The following is a 25,539-nucleotide window of genomic DNA, read 5'->3' as shown; positions in this document are numbered from 1 at the left end:
CCCAGCTAATTTTTGATTTAATGTAGAGATGAGGTCTCGCCTGCCCAGGCGGGTCTCGAACCTGCGAGCTCAGGCAATCCACTCACCTCAAAAAAGTCGAACTCTTAAAAGCAGAAAGTAGAATGGTTACCAGGGGCCAGGAGTTAGGGGAGTGGAATTGGCAAGATACCTGACAAAGGATACAATATTGTACAACATGGTAACTACAGTTAACTACAACATACCATATGCTTGAAAATTGCTAAGAGAGTAGCTTTTAAGTGTTCTCACCACAAAAAAACTGGTAAGTCTATGAGGTAATTAAAAAAAAAAGCCATGTATGATTGATCAGGTCAAGTAATGTGGACACTAAGCATAATATTGGACAATTTTATTACTTTTGAATACATTGTAAAATAGGCCGGAATGAGATGTTATTGCATTAGAAAACCTCAGAATCCATAGGTTCTCCCAATGTACATCTCTCGCGTTAATCAACATCTTATTATAGTAGCAAAACAGTTGGACATGAGTTGATACTGGCTAATTAGCTTGATTTAACCATTCCATAATGTACATATAATTCAAAGCATTATGTGGTATACCAAAAATATATACAATTTTTATTTGTTGATTTTAAAAAATTAAAAGATATAAAGATGAGTTTTTTTTTTAATGGAGAGAAACAGGTCTATGTCCACCAATGAATAATAACATTTAAAAGTAAAAACGGTACCAAATTATACCAAAACATTTATTTGGCAAATCTCTGTTCTACTTTCATAAATACGATGACAGTACCTTCACTTTATTCTACTTAACGTATAATGATCATTAAAACTAAAAAGTCAAGTTACTCTGTTTCTTCCTTAAACAAATACATGAAAAGTCAACTTGTTCAAACCATGACATCAAGTACACAGACAAGTTTCCTTTGCTTCCTCAGAACTGTATTAACTTCACAGTTGCTCCTAATCATCTGCCCAGCAATTACAAGAATTTCAGTTTTAGTATATAAGAACTGCAGTCACTCTAATTAGAAACTATTAGAAAAAGGGAAAACGGGGTCTTTTTTTTTTTTTGAGTCAAACTCTCATTCTGTCACCCAAGCTGGAGTGCAATGGCACGACTTCCTGGGCTCAGAGGATTCTTCCACCTCAGTCTCCTGGGTAGGTGGACCTATAGGTGTGCATCACCATGCCCAGCTTATCTTTTGGTTTTTTTGTAGAGATGCGGTCTCACTATATTGCCCAGGTTGGTCTTGAACTCCTGGGCTCAAGCAATCTTCTCATCCAAGAGGCTAGAACTACAAGATACAGACAGCAGGGAAGCAGAGATTTTTCCAACCCTGCCTTGGGAAAGATAAAGAGTGGGAAAACTCACGGGGGCTTTTGAAGAACATGCTTTACACTTATGAAAGGATGAGCAGAGATCCAAGTAGCAAGGGGCTGGTGAACACAGGCCCAGGGAGGAATAAGTACGTCACTTCTACATCAGTAAGTCAAAAAGTACTGAATTTGGATCAAGAAGAAGATGAAAAGGTGGGAAATGCCTCTGAGTGTGCATATTATCTTTAATAAAACACAAAAAATGTGCACACAGCTCCCTGAAGCCAAGAGTAAAAACACTCTGAAAAGCTCCCTGTGAGCAAAGGGTAGTAAATAAAAATTAATATATAACAGTACACAGCAGTCTTAGTTTTAAAAGTACAAAATACTGATATCTTTTTTTTTTTTTTTTTTTTAGTTGAAAGTAAATCTACACATAAGCACTTTCGTAAGTTTTCTCCTGCCACAGTGATCAAGCCAATATCTTCCATGGAGTATTATAGAAAGTGCCCAGAAACAAGGAACTTCAGAAACACAACTTACTGTTCTGTTTAAAAAGTCTTTTAGAACTAACAGTTCCATTTTAAAATTACCCTTGAACTTTTATTTCCCATGTTGTTTTTTCCTTTCGTTTTTTTAGCTGCCATTCTAAGGTCTGAAATTCTGCTAAGCTCACTTAAGCCTTTTCAATACCTTTCTTGGAGATACTATATATAAGTACAAGCACTGTATACAAGTTCAGATACTGTTGAACTTCATGGAAAATTACCTCATAGTTCTTATGACTTCATTCATGCACTCCAGACTACTGCCCAGACTTTATATTATGACATCTCATTATTGCCCACTGTTCAGCATAACCATTTCTAGAAACACAAAGGCCTTTTTCTATTATAAGCGCAGTGAGAATTTTCCATCTTATATTTGAGCTGTAAATAATTTCCTACCAAAACCATGTTATTCTATTAGGACATTTTTTATATTAATTAAGGCTATTCTTCATTCTAATTCTACATTTCAAGGTATACTTTCATTTAAAAGCCAAAAAAAGTATCTCTGGTACATGTTAAATAATAAATGTTTCATTACTCAATGATTAAGTCCTAATAACTTCACCTGAATAATCACATATAGTTATTTCCAATTAAAGACAAGAAAAATTAGTTTCAGAGTTCAATGTAGTACCTAGAGGGAAGTAAAAATTGGGAAGAAGTATTAACTGTCCAGTATCTCCCTCCAACCCACCCTGTTCCCGTGATAGAAATCCAAGGTTATCTCATCTACCTGGTAACCACAGAGAAACACTCAAACTCAAAATATCAACAATTATCACCTATATGGGCCACATCGCCAACCAGTATCAATTCATATCCAACTATTTTGCTACTATAATAAGATGGTGATTAGCTCGAGAGACATAAATTGGGAGAACCTATGGATTCTGAGGTTTTCTAATGCAATAACATCTCATTCCAGTCAATTTTACAATGTATTCAAAAGTAACAGATTTGCCGAAGTATTATGCTTACTGTCCACATTACTTGACCTGATCAATCATACATGGCTTTTTTTTTTTTAATCTAAAAGAAGTCACAAATGGACTACACCAATGTAAAAAGTTTACACCATCTGTGAAGAGAGTCACATCCATCAGTTGATACATATCCTCAAGGACATAGATTCTACAAATGTAACGTAAATCAATACATGAAAAGTTTAAAAACTGGTAAGCGTAAACAGTTCTGTGGTGTCCAGCTATAAAAGGTGGCAGCATCAATATGAGCATCTCATCTGTCGTGGGTCCCACTAAAATCTATTCCCAGCATAGCAGCTAGAGTGAGTCTTTTAAAATATCAGTCACAGGCCGGGCTCGGTGGCTCAGCCTGTAATCCCAGCACTTTGGGAGGCCGAGATGAGCCCACAGGTTCAAGACCAGCCCGGGCAGCTTGGCAAGACCTCGTCTCCACAATAAATAAAAAATTAGCCGGGCGTTATAGCGCACACCTGTAGTTCCAGCTACTTGGAAGGCTGAGGTGGAAGGATTGCCGGACCCCAGCAGGTCAAGGCTGGGGTGACCATGAGAGTGCCACTGCAGTCCAGCCTGGGGACAGAGTGAAACTCTAACTCAAAAAAAAGAAAAAAAAAATCAGTCACATTCCTGTGCTCAAAACCTTACAATGGTGCCCCATCATACTTGGAGTTGAAATCAGATTATCCCCAGAGTCCCCAAGCTCCAGTACCCTGGTCCCTCCCCCACTGGCACACCCCTGCCCCCTGCTGTCTTGTCTCTCCTGCTACTCTCCCAATCCTCCCACGCCTGGCCTCACTGGCCTCCTTACTACTTCACAAACTTCCAGTCATGCCCCTGCCTCAGAATCTCTGCACATGTTTCCCTTCTTTCTGGAGTGTTTTTCCTGACACTATCCCTCACCTTCTCAGTTATTGGCTCAATGAAGACTTCCCTGATTAACCCAGATAAAAATCCTAGTCCCCCCTTCTTTGTTTGCTTTTGGAGGTTTTGCTTGTTTTTACATAGCACTTCTTACCAGCTGTTACACCACCTCCTATTATTCATTCATAGTCATCTCCCCTGATTTGAATGTGAAGTCCACAAGGACAGACCCTCAACATGTGGAGACTGCAGAAACACTGTTTAATAGTGTCTGCTTGTTAGCTTTCCTGTCCTCACATTTGCATGTAAGTTCCACAAAGACAGGGACTGGTGTTTCTGACCTGTGCAGCCCTAGCCCTAAAACAAAACCAGAAATGTCGCTGACACTTGACACGTACTGTTACAGGAACCCTCATAAGTTTTTGGCAGAGAACAGAAAGAAAAGTTCAACTCAGATCTACACATTCTCACATCTTGATCAGCTCTAAAATAATATAGCCCAATGATTACTGAATCATTCATAATTTCACTTAAAGAAATATATACCAGCTGGGTGCAGTGGCTCATGCCTGAAATCCCAGCACGTTGGGAGGGCAAGGTGAGCTGACTGCCCGAGCCCAGGGATTCAAGACCAGCCTGGCAACCTCATCTCTACAATTAAATTTTTTTTTAAAAATTAGTCAGGTTGATTAATCCAGCTAAAAAATTAGTGGTTGGCAGACACCTGTGGTTCCATCTACTTGAAGGTTGAGGCAGAAGAATCACCCGAGCCCAGCAGGTTGAGGCTGCGGTGGTAGTGAGCATGCCACTGTACTCCAGCCTGGGTGACAGAATGAGACTCCCATTCAAAAAACAAAACAAAACAAAAAACCTGTATTTTGTGTATAATCCAAAGTGCAATTAAAAACCAAAAGTGACAGGAGAAGATTAGTGAGAAAACATCAGTGCTTCTTTGGTGATAAGAAATGAACTTTCATGGTACAAAATTCTCATATTATGAAACAAAGTCAAATCTACTTTCATTTCCCCAATACTTTTCCTCTCCCATTAATCAATTATTAGAAATTTTATTAAAAAGAGCTTTAGTCCCTTATTTCTCTTTCCAATATGGAAGCTAATCCATAACATAGAACAATGTGGCATTTACTTTCTTGACAACCATCTGAAATAATAAAGTTTTCCTTTTGTTGTTTTACTCAGAGCTCAAGCATGCTGAATGAGGATGGCAAGAAATGCGGCTACTAGAACAAATGTGATGCAATCAAGACAGACTTTGTCTCTCTATACCAAGGGAGCCTTCTTTGTTTGCAGCAAAGATGCTTCCACTCAGAGTGATAAGGAACAAAGCAGAGACCACAGCGGTGCCTCCCCTGAGATTAAGACAAAGTCTTTTCAGTCAATCCAACTAATCAGAAAACACAAATGCCCAAGGTCTTTCACCCTTGCTGTGACTGCCCGAAGCAAAGCCACGCCAACTGCACTACCATCCATTTTCCAACCCCTCTGGAGCTTAGTATGATGGGTCAAAATGGACCACAGTTTCCTTTAAATTCAGAGTAAATGATCTATAGCTTTACCTAGTCTCACAGATAAATCTACAGGATGAACTCAGCACTTGTGGAGGCTAAGAATCACAGTATTCCTTTCAAATATACCCAGTCAATTTTAAAATGTGAGAGATCAGCACGTGGCTCCAAAATAGGTAAAGAGCTTCCTGAGTCTGGACTAGAGGTGGAGACTTGGGCATCACCTGCATTCTCAGAAGCATCACTCACATATCTGCTTACATATCACATGAGATCTAATGTATAGGAAATACAGCATATGAGGAGGCCATGAGCACAACCACTGCCACGCATGTGCAGGCCAACCTACGGGACAGGGTCATGGATTTGGAACCATGGCCTATACAGTCCATAGTCACACTGAGGCGGGAATCACAAAGCACAATGCTCTCAACCTCTCGCCTCAAAGTCAAGTAAGAGGAGAGTGTCACCTCTCCTGTATTATGTTGAGGTCCTGCAAAATATCACATTTTTTAAAAGTTGGGAGGTAAGGGGGTTGTTCTTAAAATGTGCCTGAAAATCAGCAGCAAAGGCTTTAGAGTCAGGGTGATCAGAGCTGAAATCCTAAATTTGTTGAGACAAGTAGACATAATCATAACTTGCAAAGAATCAGTGTTCAATAAGTGGTAGCAATGATTGATATTTATTAAAGAGGAATCCTAAGAGGTATCAAAGGTGTGATCTCAAAATACATGGCTGAGCTCTGCATAATTATAATGTGACAGTACACAGCCATTATTGGATCAGTTCATCCCTTAGCCAAATATAAAAACACCTCTTACATGCGCGCGCGCACGTGCACGCACACACGCACACACACACACACACACACACACACACACACACTTCATCCTTCAGGTACTAAGGCACAGCACCCAGGAACCTAGAGTTTTTTCCAAGGACCTACCATAAAAGGAAGGAAGGGAGAGAGAAAGGAGGAATAGGGGGAGAGAGAAAGGGAAAAAGGGGGGAGGAAGAAGAGAGGGAGAAGGGAAAAAAGTGAAGGAAGAGAGAGAGCAGAAAAAGACAGAAAGAAATAGCTCCAAAACATGAAACAAAAATTACAAAATAAAAAGACATGCTCACCACAACTAAAGCACGATATTCAAGGATTTTGGTTTGCACAAACAATTCATTACACTTAAAAAAAATCTGTAGGTTAGATTTTCTTCACCTCTCAAAAAATACCAAGAATACACAATGTGTGCAGAGGAACCACAATCAGCATCAATTCCACACTATCCTCTCCTCTGTGGTGTGGACTCCTTCTAGGCTCCCTCCAGTTGAGGCTATTCTCTCTGTGTCATTTCCCACTGCAGGGAGAAATCATGGCAGAGCCAAGAGTAAGACACGGGGAGGGATGATGCCAGTCCAGGGTGCCCTCTGTGACACCTCCCGCCCATGCTCCAGATACCGGGAAACTCCTGAAAGCTCATCGTGAAGCACTCGTTAGGGACCATCAGCCACTGTATGGCTCCTCTCCCAGTCACAACATGGTGTTTAGCCAAAGGTGCTGCAGTCACCAGCCCAGGAGGAAGAGGCACACCTGCTTTATTTTATTTCGGGAGTTGGTGATACGCTCTGTAATGCTCTGGTAGGTGCGAATGGCTGTCGTCAATTCTGTGTAGTGCTGCACTATCAATTCATCCAGGTCACGGTCACATTTCTCATAGGCTTCTTCAAGGCGACCCTTCTCATTTTCTCTATCTTCCACATCATCACTGGTAGACAGTGTCCTAGTGAAGGTAGAGAATACATCAAGTTGAGTCAAATTTTAAAGCAAAGGAAAGGGGACATCATCAAAACGAGCACATTCAGCACAAAACAAGTTTCTGATGTCTTCCAGAAGAGAATCTTTTTAGGACGCGAAAAGAGTTACTAACAACAACAACAACAACAATGCACAAAACCACCTTCACAGCAAATTCCAACAGCCCATCTAAGTGGATCTGTTGGTTACCTATTCAAAGAGCCCTTCCCTCCACTTGCTTGGTTGGCATTAAAAGTGACTTCAGTCAGCAGGCAGGAATGAACTTTTGGAGAGGCTGGGCAGCTCTTGATTTGAGTAAACTGTAGTAATTTCTAATAATTCCATTCCCCTTACCAGGGACAAGTCTGAACAATAAGATATAAAGAAGTTCTAGGAATAGTTTTAGTGCAAAAGAATAAGAAAAGTTTCCTTTTCCCAACCCGGGATACTATTACACAAAGCTGAGACACTCCAACACTTCAGTCACCTTCCAACCACGGAATAAAAAGCCAGTAGAACCCCAAACAACCACTATGTTGTCATAGGGCCATGAAAGCACCCAGCCCTGCACCTAGCTCACCTCAGGATTTCTTGTTAGGGGAGATAAGAAACAAACGTTGTATATGTCACTTTTGGCTGGTCTTCTTTTATATGTAGCCAAAGCATGCTAACTGATAAGATTACCCCTACACTAGAGCTGCCTACCCAAGAGCTTATGGGAATGACCTGAATTTGGTACAGAGCCCCAGCAGCCTGAAAAGAAGGTCTTATTAATTCTAAAACAAGACAGTTCCTGCATTTACTAGCCTTTAAACAGTGCTGACAAGATTGATATGAATCAACAATAACCAGGGAATGAGATGGATATACTTATTAAAAATCTTTTAATAACTTAGTTTGATACATGCACCACAGATCTTTGTTTCCTCTATTATATTTCTTGGATAATTTTTTTTTAATTTAGTTTTATAATCAGTAACAAAGAAACCTTTTCCTTATCTGCCGGCTGTGGTAATTTAGAGTTTCATTAAATTCCTTGGATTTGTCAGCTTATACAGTTAGCCTAGTTTATTTCATTTATCTTTTTTAATTTAGGGAGGGGATATTTTGGGCTTTCCATGATGGATTCAATCAATTATAAGTCCATCATTAGAGCACTTTCAGAGATGGTCTGTCAGCAAATTCATCACATCTTCACTTCTAGAGATCTGCAAGCAAAACACTGTACGACAGCCTTCTCCAAACTGGATCTTAATTCATGAACCATACAATATGTAAAAATTTTTTTTCAATTTATAGGCAAATTTAGGAGGCCAGTCTTTGACTTCAATCTAACCTCCAAAAAGAAGTTTGTAAATGTGTTAGAGATGCCAAGAGACCAGGTACAGCATGACAGTTGAGGAGAAGAGGGAGACAAAAATGAAGGAATGAAGGCAATAAAGGAGAAGACAAAAGCCACTAGAGACCGTGTGGGACACTCAGGAAAGTAACATTCCTGGGATACATGAACTGAAATTAATGCCTTTGCCTTGCCAAATCCTGTTTGCTCATCTGGAAGCTGGTGATCCTAAACCAGACTACTACCAGGGTTTCTTTCAGGTGGAGAATGCCACACAAGTGTTTGGCTCTTAAGGTCCATCAGAGTGGAGAATTTAGGAGAACTGCAATATTTGGGTACAGGCCTACTTGGCATGTCTCACGTCTTCCTGTTGCTTCTATGATACACAACTTTGCTCTTTAAATCTGAAACCTTCCAGGCTATTAATTTAAAGTAAGGCACAATCAGAAAATGCCTTCAATTTGTCAACTGTCCCAAAGATAAGTGTTCCTGGATATTTAACTCTATTATTTCCCCTGGTTGCAACAGTCACAGAATTGTCAAAGCCACACTGGATCAGTTTGCATCTTTATAAGGTTTTTTGTGATTTCCTCTCCACTACCATTTGTGGAAGGAAGCATGCCAAAACTGCCACATTGTTTACCCTAACTAGCTAGAATTACCATTAAGGAAAATGTCAGGCCAGAAAGGAAGTCTTCTCTGGCATCAACTGTCAATGTCAACTCATTACTGGATCATTAGAAGCTATTTAGGAGATTAAAAGAGGTTACTAAAATGAAGATTAGAGAGTAAATTAGCCCTATAGGGGGCTCTTCCTCTTATTTTCCTTTTTCAATACAATATTTATATAAGAAATACCCTGGGCCAGGTTTGCCCCACATTTGAAATTTATCTTCTTGATGTAAACTGGGATGAATAGCATTTTGTCTCTAGTCAAAAATATTTACATTATAGAACCAGAGTACAAAACTATTAAAGTTTTTTTCTTAACTAGAGAAAAGGCAAGAAGGATAATAAAAATATTAATAGCCTCTAGTATTGAGAAAGGCTTACTAGTTGTCAGGCGCCAGTTGTGTTGCACACTTCCTAAAATGTATGTTTAATCCTTGTAACAGCTTTTGGAGTGGGTCTTACTGTTACCCTACCCACCTTTTTACAGAAAAAGCAGCTGAGATTTGAAGAGGTTAAATTAATTTGCCCCATCTCACACAATTAGGATAAGAGATAGCACAGGGGTTTAAAACTCAGGTTGGTCTGTTTTCAGATTATGCCCCTAACCTCTATAGAGTATGGTCTTGACAGGCAGATTCCCACTCCCTGGGTTGGATTCCTGCCTCCACCATACTTACTACCCATTGACCTTGGTAACAGCATCTCATTTTGCTCATCTATGAAATGAATAAGATACCTTCCTTACAGGGATATTACTGAGAGTTAAATGAGATCAAACTAGGCCTGGTATGTCACTGGCACTCAACAAATGTCAGTTGTTGTTAGCTGTTAATTGTTATAGTGGTAGCAGCAAAGGCAGTGGCATTTTTCCATAATATAATAAAAAGTACATCCTCTGGAGACAAAGGTTCAAATCTCACCACCCCTAAGTACTAGATCATTTGATTCTGGGCATTACATTTAACCTCTCTGATTCTCACTTTACTCCTCCTTAATGTCAAAAGTTGTGAAGTCTGAGACTATATCCTACTTGCAAGCCAATAAGTTAGTCTGCAACAGTTTCACAGGTGCTGGCAGAAGACACAAAACCCCTGGGTGAAGACTAGACACTTGATTGCCCACAACACAGTGAGCAGTACGAGCATCAGCATGTTTGCCTCCATTCCCCTTGCCCCGAAGTCCCACAGGGGTCAGGCAGATGGGCCCAAATGGACACCCATAGAAGCCTGAGCTTAGAGAACAGAATTTTCACACTGGGCTGGAAGCATGTCTATCCCCCTTGCTCTGGAGGGAGAGACTATCTCTGTCTTCCAAGGTTGTTTGCTACACAAACATCCTTGACAAGAGAGTCTAAAACAAAGGGCACTCAGTGCTTTGCTCATAAGAACTTCAGAAACACAGCAGACCCAAGGAGAACTGCCTCCCAAGGATGAAACCAAAGTCACTGGGTTCCCATGAGATTTCATGAGAGCATGGTGCCAAGCAACAGTAGGCAGTAAACAAAGATTCATTTCCAAGCTCTGCTTTCTCTGCAAAATGAGACTAGAAGTACAATGTCTCAATGAATATTTGCAAAATAAATAAACGATAGACCATAAAAGCATGAAACAGCAGACTAATTCTAGGGAGAAAAATCCTCACACAGGCTAGCAAATCCCAGCAAATTTCAGTGCGGAATGACCTTAGTATGAGCCGGTCATGTAACCTGCATTGCCAGTAGGGTAGAAGAGAACACCTGTCACTGAGCTTACCCACTGGTCAGGTCAGGAACCTCTTCAGTCTCTAAGCCTCTGTGCAATGCAGAGCTCACCAGCTTACAAAGCAATACACTGCCAAGTTTAAACAGCTATACTTGTTAAAAGCCTTACATTAAAATAAAATAAAATCAGCCTCTTTATAATTTCTACCCACTGATTCTAGTTACAACTTTTTCAGTAATTCAAAATAAGTCTATTCCCTCTTCCATAAAATTTCCCTCTAAATGGTAGGGGACTCTCAACAGTTCTTTCTCAGGTTATATACCTCCATTGTTGTCAGCTGTTTCTCCCACACCATGGTCTCCAAGCAGCCCCCGATTCTTCCCACTTATTCTGAAGTACCCTCAGACACAACTAACACTCACACAGAACTTACTATGTGACAGGTACTTATCTAAGTGGTTTAAACATAATAATGCATTTATTCCAGAATTATTATTACCCCTCTTTTTAGAGATGAAGAGATTGAGTTGCTCTTTAAGCAGCAGAGTCAGACCTAGAACCTGGGCTGCCTGGCTTTCAGTGGCTTCACTGTCCCACCTCTCAAGATGGGTTCAGCACTGAACAAACTTCCAAATGGAAAAGGGTTTTATATCCCACAACACAGACACTGTATTTCTAATACTCTAGCCTAAAACTACACTGTATTTTTTAAAAACACAGACTCCAAAAAGTATCCAAGATTCCTTTGACTGTACGTGCTGACAAGCCAACTCTCACTCATCCTCCACTTGTGAACTCTTAAACTAAATACAGAAATGTGCATGGGCATTGGAAAGACAGGTGAAAGTGAAGCATCGGACACAAGTCACTGCGTGTCTATAGAACACCAGGCAATGCAGGGGTTGTCCTGCATACATAATGTAAGCATCCTCAAAACAGTCTGGCAAAATGGTATCACCACCAGAGCCTCACGGGGGTAGAGTAGCTTACACACATGCACACAGCTAACAACATCAGAGCCAGAAGTAAAGCTAAGAATACTTGACCTCAAAGCCCATGCTCTTCCTACTATGCATGTTAGAAATTCCTATCTTTCCTCCCTTCAACTCCTGAGTTGCGGTACTGCACCCAATCACACTACGGTTCGTATGTAAAGAGAACAGTGGACAGCTAGAGATGGAAACAGCACTAAGCAGCTTTTTAGTAAGAACAGACTTGAACCTAAACAAGAGGTTTAAAAGCATCAACTGTAAGACATGATCAAAGGACAAATGGTTTAAAGTTACCACCGCAAAATGTATTCAAGTTATTGGATCACTCTAGACTTTTCTTCCTTTCCTATCTCAAAATGATTATGATTTACAAACTACTGTCAAGTTCATGAAGAAACATAAAAGAGTAAACTAGATTCTAGTTAAGCTGGACACAGAGACATTTCTGGATCACTAAGATGTTTCACTAAGACAGCTCTGGTATTTCGCATGATGAATTATATCTCTAACCATGACTAATTAGTCCCCAGGAAGGAAAGTATTTACCTAATTGGCAAAAGGGACCACAGCACACACATGATGCTAACAGCACCTAGCAGAGACAGCTATGTGACACAGCTCTAGCAGACGTGCAACAGTCAGCTCCACACGAGTCCCAAAAAACAAGCATTAAAATACAGGGTAACTAAGACCTAAAACTGAATCTGTTTCCTTTTTTTACACTAGCCTCTGTGTTTCAGTGTGGCCAGTCAAATGTTTTGAAAGGAAAATAACTAGTCACCATCATTGATTCCCTCTATGGAGCAATTTTGCTTTCACTTTGGACTTAATACAGTAATGGAGTCCAGACAGGAGAAAGTACATAAAAGTCGATATTATTCTGAAAGACAAAAGGAAGTTCAAATCCGAGAGAAAACACACCTACAAAAATAAGGTTAGTCACTAAAAGGTAACCCATCACTCAAGACAAACAGTAGCTTTCAAAGACAGAATAAAAAGATACAAATGAAACAATACAAATCTAGAATACTACCATCAGGAACACACCAGAAAAGGCTCTTAATACTCTCATCAAATGTGTCAAACAAAAGGCACATAAACATTAAAGGAACATAGGTTCTGGAATTTTTTTTAAAAACCTTGGGTAATGATTTCACCTCGCTGGGTCTGTTTTTTTTTGTTTTTTTGGGATTTTTCTGTGTAAAAAGCAAGATAATAAGAATATCTGCCTCACCTAGATGCTGTAAGAACTGCAGAAGTGTGCAAAAGTGCTTAGAAGATACAAAGTGTGAAAGAGTGTTGCTTCACATATTATTAGGAAGAAAATGAATAATCTATGAATCACAACACTGCTAGCCCAAGCCCCCCAAGGCACTCCATTTCTAAAGTTCCTAAGGATATTCACTTCTGCACTGAGGGTAGACCTTTTCAACATATTCTTACAGTGTCTGGTACATCAGGTGCTCAGTAAAGGAGCAGACCTTTTCTAGATATTCTTACGGTGCCTGGCGCATCAGGTGCTTCCTAAAAACTAAGAATGATGAGCTGCACCAAGACACTGGAGGGTCACAGAGGACAGCTCCTGTCTTGAGAAACAAGTGCCGCTGGACTGCCTCACACAAACACCTGTTCAAAAATCTCTAGGAAAGAACAAACAATAGCTACAGGGACTCCATTTAGTTCATGCATTCAGCCAACAATATGTGCTAGGCACCCATTACCTATCAAGCTCAGTTCTAAGTGGCTAGAGATATAGCAATAACCAAAACCAAGCCCTCCCTCGTGAAACTGACATTCCAGTGAGGGACACCGGGAGGTGGACGCCATGGCAAAGCCACAGCAGGTAGGAGGCTGAGGCTCTTTCACACAAGGAGGTCAGGGAGGTCTTGCTCAAAGATGGCACAGGAGCAGAGCTGCAGGAGAGAGGGGAAGGAATACTGTCTGGGAAGCTGGGTCCAGAGAAAACAGGCCCAGCAGCACAGGCCTGAGGCAGGAGGCATTGACCTGTACAAGGAACATGGAGAGGCAAAGTCGGGGGTTTCAGATGCTGGAGGAAGCGTGACAGCAAAATAAGCCATCAGAGAGGACCTGGAGCCAGACCAGGCACAACTTGGCAGGCTTCTACTCTTGGGTACCCTTTGAAGCCACTGGGGGACTCAGCACCTAGTCAAAGAATGGTCACCTTTCCTTTTTTTTTTTTTTTTGAGTTGGAGTCTCACTCTGTCACCCAGACTGTAGTGCAGTGTCCGCTTTCGGCCACCACAGCCTCGACTTGCTGGGCTCCGGCAATCCTTCCGCCTCAGCCTTCCGAGTAGCCAGAATTACAGGCATGCACTACCATGCTCGGCTGATTTTTTGATTTATTGTAGAGATGAGGTCTTGCTGCCCAGGCGGATCTCGAACCCGCGGGCTCAGGCAATCCACTCACCTCAGCCTCCCAAAGGCGTGGGATTACAGGCTGAGTCACTAAGCCCGGCAAATGGTCACCTTTCAAATGAAAGTGGGTAACAATATCTACATCCAAGTGCCATTTTAATTATATCCCACCTCTTTCCAAAAAAGATCTGAGATGGTTTATACAAGAATGTAAATAAAAAGCAAAACACAAATGAGAAAGTGGCCCTAAAGAGATGCAGGACAAAACATCGCCAAACAGATGTAAAATGCAAGTATGCAGGTTAAAATGGCAAGCACAGTTAGAAGAGTCTCAATGTCAATCTGAACTCCCAGGTGGGAAAGGCAAAAGGAGACACAGTGCACAATATGATTCTCATTCTCAAAAAGATAGACTCTAGTTCCTCATGGGAAAGCAAATTTTAAACTAGTCCTAAATTCAAAAAGAAATCTTTCACTTAAAATAACAAGACATTATGTAAGGAACGTCATCCTCAACAACCTTCTGAAAACAGGAAAAAGGAATGAATTCTACATGACCATTCATACACATTCCTTCAAGAACTTAACAGTAGAATTCAACTCAGGCCTAGAGATTATGAAAGACCCTGAATACAGTACAGTATGAAGTTTTTCAATGATCCTTTTAAGGACAGAATTTAGGGGACTTAGGACTAAATGGATAAAACTGCTTTATTAATTCCTTCCTCTTAGCAAAACTTTTTTGTGTTGTTGTTTTATTTTGTTTTGTTTTAGAAGCAGGATCTCACTCTGTCACCCAGGCTGGAGTGCAGTGGTGCCATCGTAGCTAACTGCAGCCTCAAACTCCTGGGCTTGAGCGATCTTCCAACCTCAGCCTTCTGAGAAGCTGGCACCACACCCTGCTAATTTTTTTTTTTTTTTTTTTTGAGACACAGGGTTCTCACTATGTTGCTACACTTGTCTCGAACTCCTGGCTTCAAGGGATCCTCCTGCACTGGGATTACACATGTGAGCCACAACACCTGGTCTCAGCAAAACTTTTGATAGTTCAAGCTCACCAGCCAGCAGTTCTCTTTGAAGAGAGTGTATAAGTATTTGGTATTAGAGGGTTATTAGAGGACTGTTAAATAATATAAGGCAGAAAAGCATGGTGTAAGATTGACAACCCATTGTAAAAAATTAAGGGCTGGCCAGGGCTCCTGCTAGAGCCTCAAGATGACAGACTATCACTCTTGAAGCAGTTTAGGGTATTTTACCAAAGTAGTAAAAGTCCCTGGGGACTACTATATAAGCTGCTATGAATTGAGCTATGTCCCCAACAAATTCATGTTGAAGCCCCACACTCAATGTTCCGTATTTGGAAATAGGGCCTACAAAGAAGGGAATAAAGGTTAAATGTGGTCATATGGGCGGAGCCTTAATTCAACAGGACTGATGTCCTTGTAAGAAAAGGAAGAAAAAGGAGAGCCCCTTCTCACACAGAAAGGGATGTGAGGACACAGTGAGAAAGCAGCTCCCATGCAGCCAGGAAGGGAGGTCACATGAGCAGCTCTGATGGCAACTCTGCCCTGGACTTGCAGCCTCCAGACTGAAAGAAAACACATTCATTTCTAAGGTTTAAGCCACCCAGTCTTAGGTCTTTTGTTATGGCAGCCAGAGCAGACCAATACACCACCCTACAAAACACAATGTTACTTTGGTTGGTTAAATTTTCAGCCGGGCTTGGTGGCTCAGCCTGCAATCCCGCGCCTTTGGGAGGCTGTGGTGAGTGGATTGCCTGAGCCTGCGGGTTCGAGACCCACCTGGGCAGCGAGACCTCATCTCTACAATAAATCAAAAAATCATCTGGGCATGGTAGCGCATGCCTGTAATTCCAGCTACTGGGAAGGCTGAGGAGGAAGGATCGCCGGAGCCCAACAGGTCGAGGCTACGGTGGCCGGAAGCAGCCACAGCACTCCAGTCTGGGTGACAGAGTGAGACTCCAACTCAAAAGAAAAAAGAAATTTTCAGGTAGATGTTATCAGCCATCCTCCTTAGTCACAAGCAACACCAATTTCTAACTAAACTAATTAATCCACTACAAGAAATGTTTAATGTAATACACCTGAATTTTGGCAACACCTACTGAATAATTACCATTAAGTCATGCTTTCTGAAAAGTTAATAGGATTAATTGTCTACTAAGGGCATTCTTTGTTGGCATCCAGTGACCTCTCCTCCAGGAATAATAAAGATTAACAAAATAATTAATGAAAATCCCTTCAAGCAACTCAGAAAAACTGATTACAAATAAGGTTTCACATACCAAAAAATCACTTAACAGGGAGCAACAGCCCTACCGAACACAATCTTCAATAACAATCAAACGTCTTAATAACCACCCCCACTCTGAAAGTACCCGAAATGGGCCTCTCAGTGGACGATCTGGATGTCACAGGATCTCTGTTTCTGTATTCACCAAGAACCTGAACCCACGCCCCATCAACACCATCTTCTGTCTTATCAGGACAATTCTAAGAAAATGTGCTTAATTGCATATTGGAAAGAGCACTAGACAGGGAGTCATCTTATTTATTTACAAAACATTCTATCATATTATCATAAGGCAAAAACTAAGCATGGCTAAACTCTCAACAGGTAATGCTGAAGGGTTACCTACTTCCAGAACCTCACTCCAAGAAGAAAAAATTAACAATTAGCTTATTGATATTTACAGAGCATGATATTCCTTTTTGTTATTGATTAAAATACGAAAGTCTAGAACTGATGTGATTCTTCAAAACATGAATCCTGTTTTCTTTCCCAACTGCTATTAACCAGAAGACATTAAGTTACACTGTTAGATCTATTTAGACCTTATTTCAAAGTGTGAGAAGGTTTTCTTTTCCTTTGAAATATGAAGCAGCCAATCTAAGAAATGCCTGATAGCAACGTCAACCTATGATGCTAGCAGGGGAATGAAAGGCAGTTCTAAGTACAAGCATAGTGAAAGCACAAACGAAGAGGAGGAAGGAGATCGTTAGCATGGAAACACGAACTAGACAAGTTAAGAAGTAAGGCTTCCGAGTCCATTACACTAAGCTGAATGCTTTGTGTATAATGAATATAAATGCTTCCATTGAACTATAAAAATAAGGTACCCTCATCATAATTCCGAGTTTGAGAAAAAAAATCGCACATTAAAATGTTTGAGATGTGTATCACCATATAATCACATAAGATACAGCTTCACTCAAAGCATAACTAAATCTACATTACACTTTTAAATCGGATTTTATTATATTCAATTATACATTGTGATTGCTTGTTTCTTAATTATGTCTTATTAGAGCTCACAAAATACAAGATAATCCCATCCCAACTGGTAGCAATTTACAATGACATATCCCTCTGAAAAAGTTTTGATGCATAAGAACAATATCCCTTAATAGTACAAAGAGATTAATTTAATATCAAGTGACAGTAAACAAGTTCTGCTTTAAAGTCAATTGAAAATTCACTGTGTCTTGCTGCAAATAGCACTTAAGGCCAATTACTACATCCACCACAAACAGGTTTTCAATATTTCAATTAACTCAGTTATAGAGAACACTTCTGGGGACCAAAAGTCATAAATCGTTTAGGCAACAAAGAAAGCCATTACCCAAAATTAAGTAAAATCACCTCAATAAAGCATAAAACCCGAGTCCAAGGTTGACAAAGTCAACTTAAAATATGTCCCTACCCTTACTTAACCAAACTCTACCGCTCTTCCCACTTCCCTATTAAGCCCAAGACCCCCTTAAAGCATTGTCCACAGTGACCTTATTTTCTGGTGAGTTCCTCAGAAGCACTGTTTTATATAAGCTATTAATAGTGACATGATCAAATACATTTTGGAAATTCTGGGTTACACAAATTGCAGCAGGTTTCTTAACTGCGGACATAAGGGAGACTGATACATTAATGTGTGAGATGTCTAGTATATGAAGAATATACCATGTAGCACTTCTGTCATCTAATAATTATTAGTAAAATTTAATCCATTAACCTTATGTTTCCCACCTCCTCCCTCCCCCAACATATACATATATATAAACACATATACACACCTACATTTTTATGGAAATCTGCATATTTTGTGCTTAACCAAGGGCAAAAATTGAGATGTCCTTGAGTCAAATAAATCCAGCTTCAACAATTACCAACACATTCCTGCCTTGCTTCACTTATACCCACTGACTCTAATCCTCCTCCCTCATTACTTTGAAGCAAATCCCAGACATGATATCATTTTTGTTGGTATACTTCAGAGAGAGAGAGAGAGAGAGAGTGTGTGTGTGTGTGTGTGTGTGTGTGTGTGTGTTTGTGTCTTAAGAATAACACTTTTTAAAAAAACATAGCCATAATACCATTATCTCAGCTAAAAAATAAATAAATAACAATTCCAATTGGTTTCTGTATCTTCTCTATTAATACATAATATTTGTACATGTTTAGGGGTACATGTAACATGTTGTTGCATGCATAGAATATATATGATCCAGTCAGAGTATTTGGGATTCCATCACAAGCATTCATCATTTCGATGTGTTGATCACATTTCAAGCCTGGGGTTTCTTATATCCTATTTCCCCAACTAAATTATGTTCCAAAGGCTACCCAAACTTCATTATCCTTTCAAATCACCTGGGATTTGAAATGCTAAAATGAAGATTCAGGTTGGGTAGATCAGGTGGTATCTGAATTCTGCATTTCTAACATGCTCTCAAGTGATATTTTTAGTATAAGATAATGTCTCCCATAACATTCAGCACAATGATAGGCACCAAGTTTCAAATGGAAAAATCCTTCTGAATTATGTTCTACTTCATCTTTGGAAAGGGCTTTATAAATATGCTTAAAAGAATAAATAAAAGTCAGAAAAGGTTCTCATAAGAATCTTGAAATATTTAATTTTTTTACCAACAGTGTCAAATGTAATACAAGAATTTTCCCTTATTAACTCCTGTTAAATTGTGAGTTCTGGCTGGGTTTGGTGGCTCAGCCTGTAATCCCAGCACTTTGGGAGGCCGAGGTGAGTGGATTGCCTAGGCCCAAGAGTTCAAGCCCAGTCCTGGCGGCAACTTGGTGAGACCTCATCTCTACAATAAATCAAAAATTAGCCTGGTGTGGTAGCTACTTGGAAGGCTGAGGCGGAAGGATTGCTGGAGCCCAGCAGGTCAACGCTCAGCTGTGCCACTGCACTCCAGCCTGGGCAAAGTGAGGCTCCAATTCAAAAAAAAAATTGTGAGTTCCCATGCATTTCAAAGCTAAATCCTCAGCACATAAAAAACTGGCTACTGGCCAGGAGCGGTGGCTCAAGCCTATAATTCCAGGTGAGAGGACTGCCTGAGCTCAGGGGTTTGAGACCAGCCCCAGCAGCAATCTGGCGAAACCTCGTCTCTACAAAAAATCAAAAATTAGCCAGGCATGGTAGCCACTTGGAAGGTTGAGACAGAAGGATTGCCTGAGCCCAGCAAGTCGAGGCTGCGGTGGCCGTGAGCACTGTGCCACTGCACTCCAGCCTGGGAGACAGAATGAGACTCCAACTCAAAAACAATTTTTTTTTAACTCTGACTTGACTAACTGTACTATTAACTATTATATTTGCTTTATCTACCTTATAAAGTTCAAACCATGAGGTGTAGTGGCACACTCACGGCCACCCCAGCGTCGACCTGCTGGGCTGTGGCAATCCTTCTGCCTCAGCCTTCCAAGTAGCCAGAACTACAGGCATGCACTACCACACCCAGCTAATTTTTGATTTATTGTAAAGACGAGGTCTCACCAAGTTGCCCAGGCTGGTCTCGAACCCGCGGGATCAGGCAATCCACCTACCTTGGCTTCCCAAAGTGCTGGGATTACAGGCTGAGCCACCAAGCCCAGCTACTGTTATGTTTTAAGAATGGGGTCTTGTTATGTTGCCCAGGCTAGATTAAAACTCCTGGGCTCAAGTGATCCTCCTGCCTCAGCCTCCAGAGTAGCTGGGACTATAAGCACATGTCACCACACCTGACTGTCATAACTTTCAATAGCACCTTTGAATAGCTTATCCTTCCCCTCAGAGAATATCCAGTCCAAAATGCACAAACTAATCTTAAAGATTCTTTTTTTTAATAGGAAATATTAGTAGACTTCTACTTAAGCCTAGATGGAATAACAAGGACTAAAAAAGCAACTGACAGACAAAACAGCTTTCAAAACACTGGACATTATGGTGTTGTTTTTGTTGTTTTGTTTTGTTTTTTTTAATTGGAGTCTCACTCTGTTGCCCAGACTGAAGTGCAGTGGCATGCTCCTGGCCACCACAGCCTCGTCCTGCTGGCATCCAGCGATCCTTCCACCTCAGCCTTCCAAGTAGCTGGAACTACAGGTGCGCACTACCATGCCCAGCTAATTTTTGATTTACTGTAGAGATGAGGTCTCACCTAGTTGCCCGGGCGGGTCTCGAACCGCGGGCTCAGGCAATCCACTCATCTCAGCCTCCCAAAGCACTAGGATTACAGGCTGAGCCACTGAGCCTGGCTCATTATGGTGTTTTGAATGTGCAGGGCCCTAAAGGAGGAGAGAGGACCACAGGGGAAGCCGGGGTCTGCAGAGGGTCTCCCCTACAGCTGAGCCCTGATCACACATATAGGAGGTGGCTACTCAAAGCCAGGAAAAGAAAAACCTGATTGGATCAGAGAGAACAGTGCTCTAAACTTACACAGGTCTATCCCCTCATGCCTATCCCCTCAGCCAAGTGAAAAATCCCATAATTATCAGATCACTAGGTGGAATACTTGAAATAATTTTGCCCCAGGAGTGAGACAAAATTAGTCCTAGACTAAATGCTGCTCTGCTCCTAACTAGCAAAATTTAAAATGAGACCTGAAAGGACCAAACTGTTTCCAAGTAACTTAACCAAATCCCAGAACAAAGCTCAATAATAATCATAGGAATACAACAAATCTAAAATCAATATCCAAAAGGTAAAGCTGACAATGTCTAGCATCCACTGAAAAAGTACAAGGCATATAAAGGAAAGAGGAAAGAAATTAGTCAATGGAAACTAACCCAGAAATGACACAGAGGATAAAGTTAGTAGACAAGGACATTAAAACTGTTAAAATACCTGTATTCCATTTGTTCACAAAGCTATAGGAAGGATTACATAAGCGGAGACATGAACGATATAAAAAAGACCCAAATCAAACATCCAGAGATGAAAACTGCAATCTAAGATTTAAAAATCACATTAGATGGGATTAACAACAGATTGGGAATAGCAGAATAGACAAGTGAACTAGCATAGCAACAGAAACTACGCAAACACTAGAAAGAAAAAGAATACTGTTTTTTAAAAAAATAAACATCAGCATTCAGTGATCTGTGGCACAACCTCTAGTGGTTTAAAATACTTAGAAATAAATCTGACTAAAGACACAGAAAAACCATACCCTGAAATCTACAAAAAAAAATTACTGAGAAGGATAAAGGAATAATTAAATGGAGAGAGATATCCCATTCATGGATCAGAAGACTCACTATTAAGATGTCAATTCCATATATTCAGCTGTATATTCAATGAAATATCAATCAAAATCCCAGCAGGTTTTATTGTAGAAATCAACTAGCTCATTCTGAAATTCATATGGAAATGAAAGGAACTAGAATAACACAAACTACTTTCAAAAAGTAGAGAAAGTTGCAGGACTTACATTATCTGCCTTCAAGACATGCAAAAGTGGTAATCACGACTGTGTGGTACTGTCATCAAGAGAAATAGACACGAATGGAACAGACTAGAAAGTCAAGAAATAGACCCACATACGAGGGGAAACAAAAAAGCAAAACCCTGGCAAGGCTCAGTAGCTCAGCCTGTAATCCCAGCACTTTGGGAGGCCGAGGCGAGTGGATTGCCTGAGCCTGCGGGTTTGAGACCAGTCAGGGCAACCTGGCCAGACCTTCTCTCTACAATAAATAGAAAATTAGCCAGGCATGGTAGCATGCGCCTGTAGTTCCAGCTACTTGGAAGGTTGAGGCGGAAGGATCGCTGGAGCCCAGCAGGTCGACACTGCAGTGGCTGTGAGTGTGCCACTGCACTCTAGTCTGGGCGACAGAGTGAGATTCTGACTCAAAAAACTAAAATAAAAACTAAAATCATCTTTTGGACGGCAGGCCCCTTATAGTGTAGGCTTCCCCCACTGATGAGTGTTCTAGGAACCCATCAGCATCCTGTACCAGCTAGCATTGTTGGGAGAGGCTACGTTCAGCTTTAGTGAATTTTTCTGGAGATTCTTTCAATACATTTGCCCATTTCATGATGGCACACCTGCTCACACTGCACTGAGGGTTCAGCAGTTTTTAACCAAAAACAGCATTCACTCAATCTTGTCCTGAGTGACTGGTTTCCTCAGATGGAAAACGTCCTCATAGGGAAACATTTTGCCGATGTGGAAGAGGTGAAATAAAAAACGCAAAAGTACTAAAAGGCATCAAAATTGGTGACTTCAAAAATGGTTTTGAGCAGTGGAAACTATCTCATTAGGTGTATTGCATCAAATGAAAGTCACTTATGCCGGGCTCAGTGGCTCAGCCTGTAATCCCATGCCTTTGGGAGGCTGAGGTGAGTGGATTGCCTGAGCCCGCAGGTTCAAGACCCGCCTAGGCAACTTGGTGAGACCTTATCTCTACGATAAATCAAAAATCAGCCAGGCGTGGTAGCGCGTGCCTGTAATTCCGGCTACTCGCAAGGCTGAGGTGGAAGGATCACTGGAATCCAGCAGGTCGAGGTTGCAGTGGCCGGGAGCGGCCACTGCACTCCAGTTTGGGCGACAGAGTGAGACTCCAACTCAAAAAAAAAAAAGAAAGGAAAGTCACTCATGTTTAAACATGTAAAAATACATACACAATATTTTTAAAATTCTGTTTTTTATTGGGTCCTCCCTTGTATATAAGGTGAACTGATTTGCTCTAAAAATGCAAAGAAACTAAGTGAAGAAAGGACAGTTTTTTAACAAATGGTGTTGGAACAAGGAATATCCTTATACAAAAAAATGTACTGAAAAAAAAATGACAGGGAAGGAACACTCTCAAATGCTGGCAATGTTCCACATCTTCATCTAGACAGTGGTCACACAAGTAAAAATTAATCAGGTGACATGCTTAAGATTTGCATATATCTCAAAAATAAGGGCTAATATAGCATAGACAGATCCCAGATTTAATTTAAAAAGTATCCGTCTATCCACACTTCATATACACAAATACATACACACAAAGGAAGAGGGAGAGAAAGGTTGGTGGTCCAGAATTAGATTCATTTAATATCAATAATGGTAACTTACAGAACATAAAATTAGAATTCTTTTTACTTTCATCTTCACTTTTTTTTTGCAATTTTGTTGTTTAAATTATGTATTATAAGAGTACTATTTTTATTTTTTTTTTTTTTTTTTTTGAGTTGGAGTCTCACTCTGTCGCCTAGACTGGAGTGCAGTGGCTGCTCCCGGTCACTGCAGCTTCGACCTGCTGGGCTCCAGCGATCCTTCCACCTCAGCATTCCGAGTAGCAGGAATTACAGGCATGCGCTACCACGCCCGGCTGTTTTTTGATTTATTGTAGAGATGAGGTCTCACTGCCCAGGCGGGTCTCAAACCCGCAGGCTCAGGCAATTCACTCACCTCAGCCTCCCAAAGGCGTGGGATTACAGGCCGAGCCACCGAACCCGGCTATTTTTTATTTTTTAAAAGGAGTCTTTTTTAAAAACTAGGAGCAAAGGTATTAATGGTGGTTAAGTTTGGGTAAAGAAGATATGGGTAATTTATTTTTTCTCTGCTGTAATTTTCTGTATATTTTTAACTCTGCCACTTAAAAAATACTTATAAAACCATATCACAATATAAAAATTTTTTTCTACTAAACCTGTGTATGTACATGGACAGGATTCATACAAAAGCCTGAAAAAGAAAAACGGGTAATATTTTGGGAAATGAGATTGTTGGACAATGTTCCCTCCTATGACTCTACCCTTTTTACAAAGTAGTACAATATAATTTTTATAAAGAACAACAAGAGTTATCTAGGCAAAGAGGTCATGGCACCTTTGATTTGTTTGTGTGTAATCTTTTCTTTTCATCTACTATGTTGTATTGTATGTGCCTATATTTTATGTCTTTCACACACACATAAGCACAAATATATTAAATCAAACTTCATTAGCTGACTCGAATTATCAAAAAATTATCATCTTAACTCAGTGCACAAGATTTCCTGGTTACAGAGACAACATTCTCATAAATCAAGCACTTAAGTCAACCAGGCAAGGAGATTGCTGGTGTGAAATTACATTATATCCTGGTTGTCAAATGGCAAATTTATTAAAATCAAGCCACTGCCTTACTAAGCTATGGTCTGGCCCTATGCTCTTTGAGCTATGGCCACCATGTTTTCTTAGCTTTGGCCCCCTCCCCTACCTTGGGGAGGCAAATCTTCCGTGTCTCTCTGTCTCTGTCTCTCTGTCTCTCTGTCTCTCTCTCTCTCTCTCTCTCTCTCTCTCTCTCTCTCTCTCCCCTTCTCTAATTTACTTTCTAAATAAACTATATTTTCCAGTCTAAGATTTAAAAAAAAGAAACCAAGACATAGGTCCCAAGTTATTAATTCTGCACATTTGGCCTGAAAATGGAAATATTTTGCCCCTTGCGTCCATATACCCTCTCAGATGACCCAAGACTTCCTGAAAGTCTAGAAACCACTTAGTCTCCTTAGAATACCTATTCTAGTAGTAATTTTCAAACAACACTATATCGCCAGGGTCAAGAGTCCCCAAGGTGCTGAGACCTAGAAACCTAAAAACCACTATGAGGTGGGCTCAAATGAAGACCAAGGCTGGAAACAGCACAACGCCTAACACAACTCCAGGACTCAGCTCAGAACAGAGTGACCACATTCCTTTCCTGCCACAAACTATGTTATGAACCTCAAAGCTGTTTGTTCAAAGCCCTGATCAAAGTCTGGACCCCTTCAACAAAGTTTACTTTGAATTAAATACATGGCCGACCAAAATACTCTCCAAGGAGAAAGGAAATTTAACAGGTATCCACAATAAAAGATTTTCTAAGTTTTTCAAATTCCAACTTGTGTGAAGACATAAAAGTTGATGAAACCATGTGCCTTCCACTGTCTTCAAACCTCCTTGACATCTATAAACAGAGTGTCTTCAAAATCTCTGCTCCAAAGTTTCAATAAGGTCCCCTTAAGTCACAACCAAAGTTTAACCAATTAAACTGGCTATTACAGGCCAACTTATAAAGAAAAGAGAAGAACATTTAATTGGAAAGCAAATAACCTAACAGCAAGCGGTAGACACATTTCCCAATTAAAAATCTGACAAGAACTCACAAAAAGAAAATATCTCCAAAATGTCATCTTGCTTATTCCATGT

General features: G+C 40.5%; 1 protein-coding gene across 1 annotated transcript in view; it reads right to left on the bottom strand.

The window, feature by feature from the left end:
* LOC103257154 (exocyst complex component 4) overlaps window positions 1–25,539 on the bottom strand; it is a 235,348-nt gene that overhangs the window by 205,069 nt on the left and 4,740 nt on the right. Inside the window, exon 2 of the mRNA XM_008054880.2 lies at window positions 6,811–7,000. Coding sequence (XP_008053071.1) covers window positions 6,811–7,000 — 190 coding nt within the window. The remainder of the gene's footprint in view (window positions 1–6,810; window positions 7,001–25,539) is intronic.

The sequence above is a fragment of the Carlito syrichta genome, unplaced genomic scaffold, assembly GCF_000164805.1.
Source record: "Carlito syrichta isolate Samal-C Ts95f unplaced genomic scaffold, Tarsius_syrichta-2.0.1 Scaffold301568, whole genome shotgun sequence".
Lineage (NCBI taxonomy): Eukaryota > Metazoa > Chordata > Mammalia > Primates > Tarsiidae > Carlito > Carlito syrichta.
The sequence above is the reverse complement of the archived record's forward strand: the minus strand, read 5'-3'. Positions and strand labels throughout refer to the sequence as shown.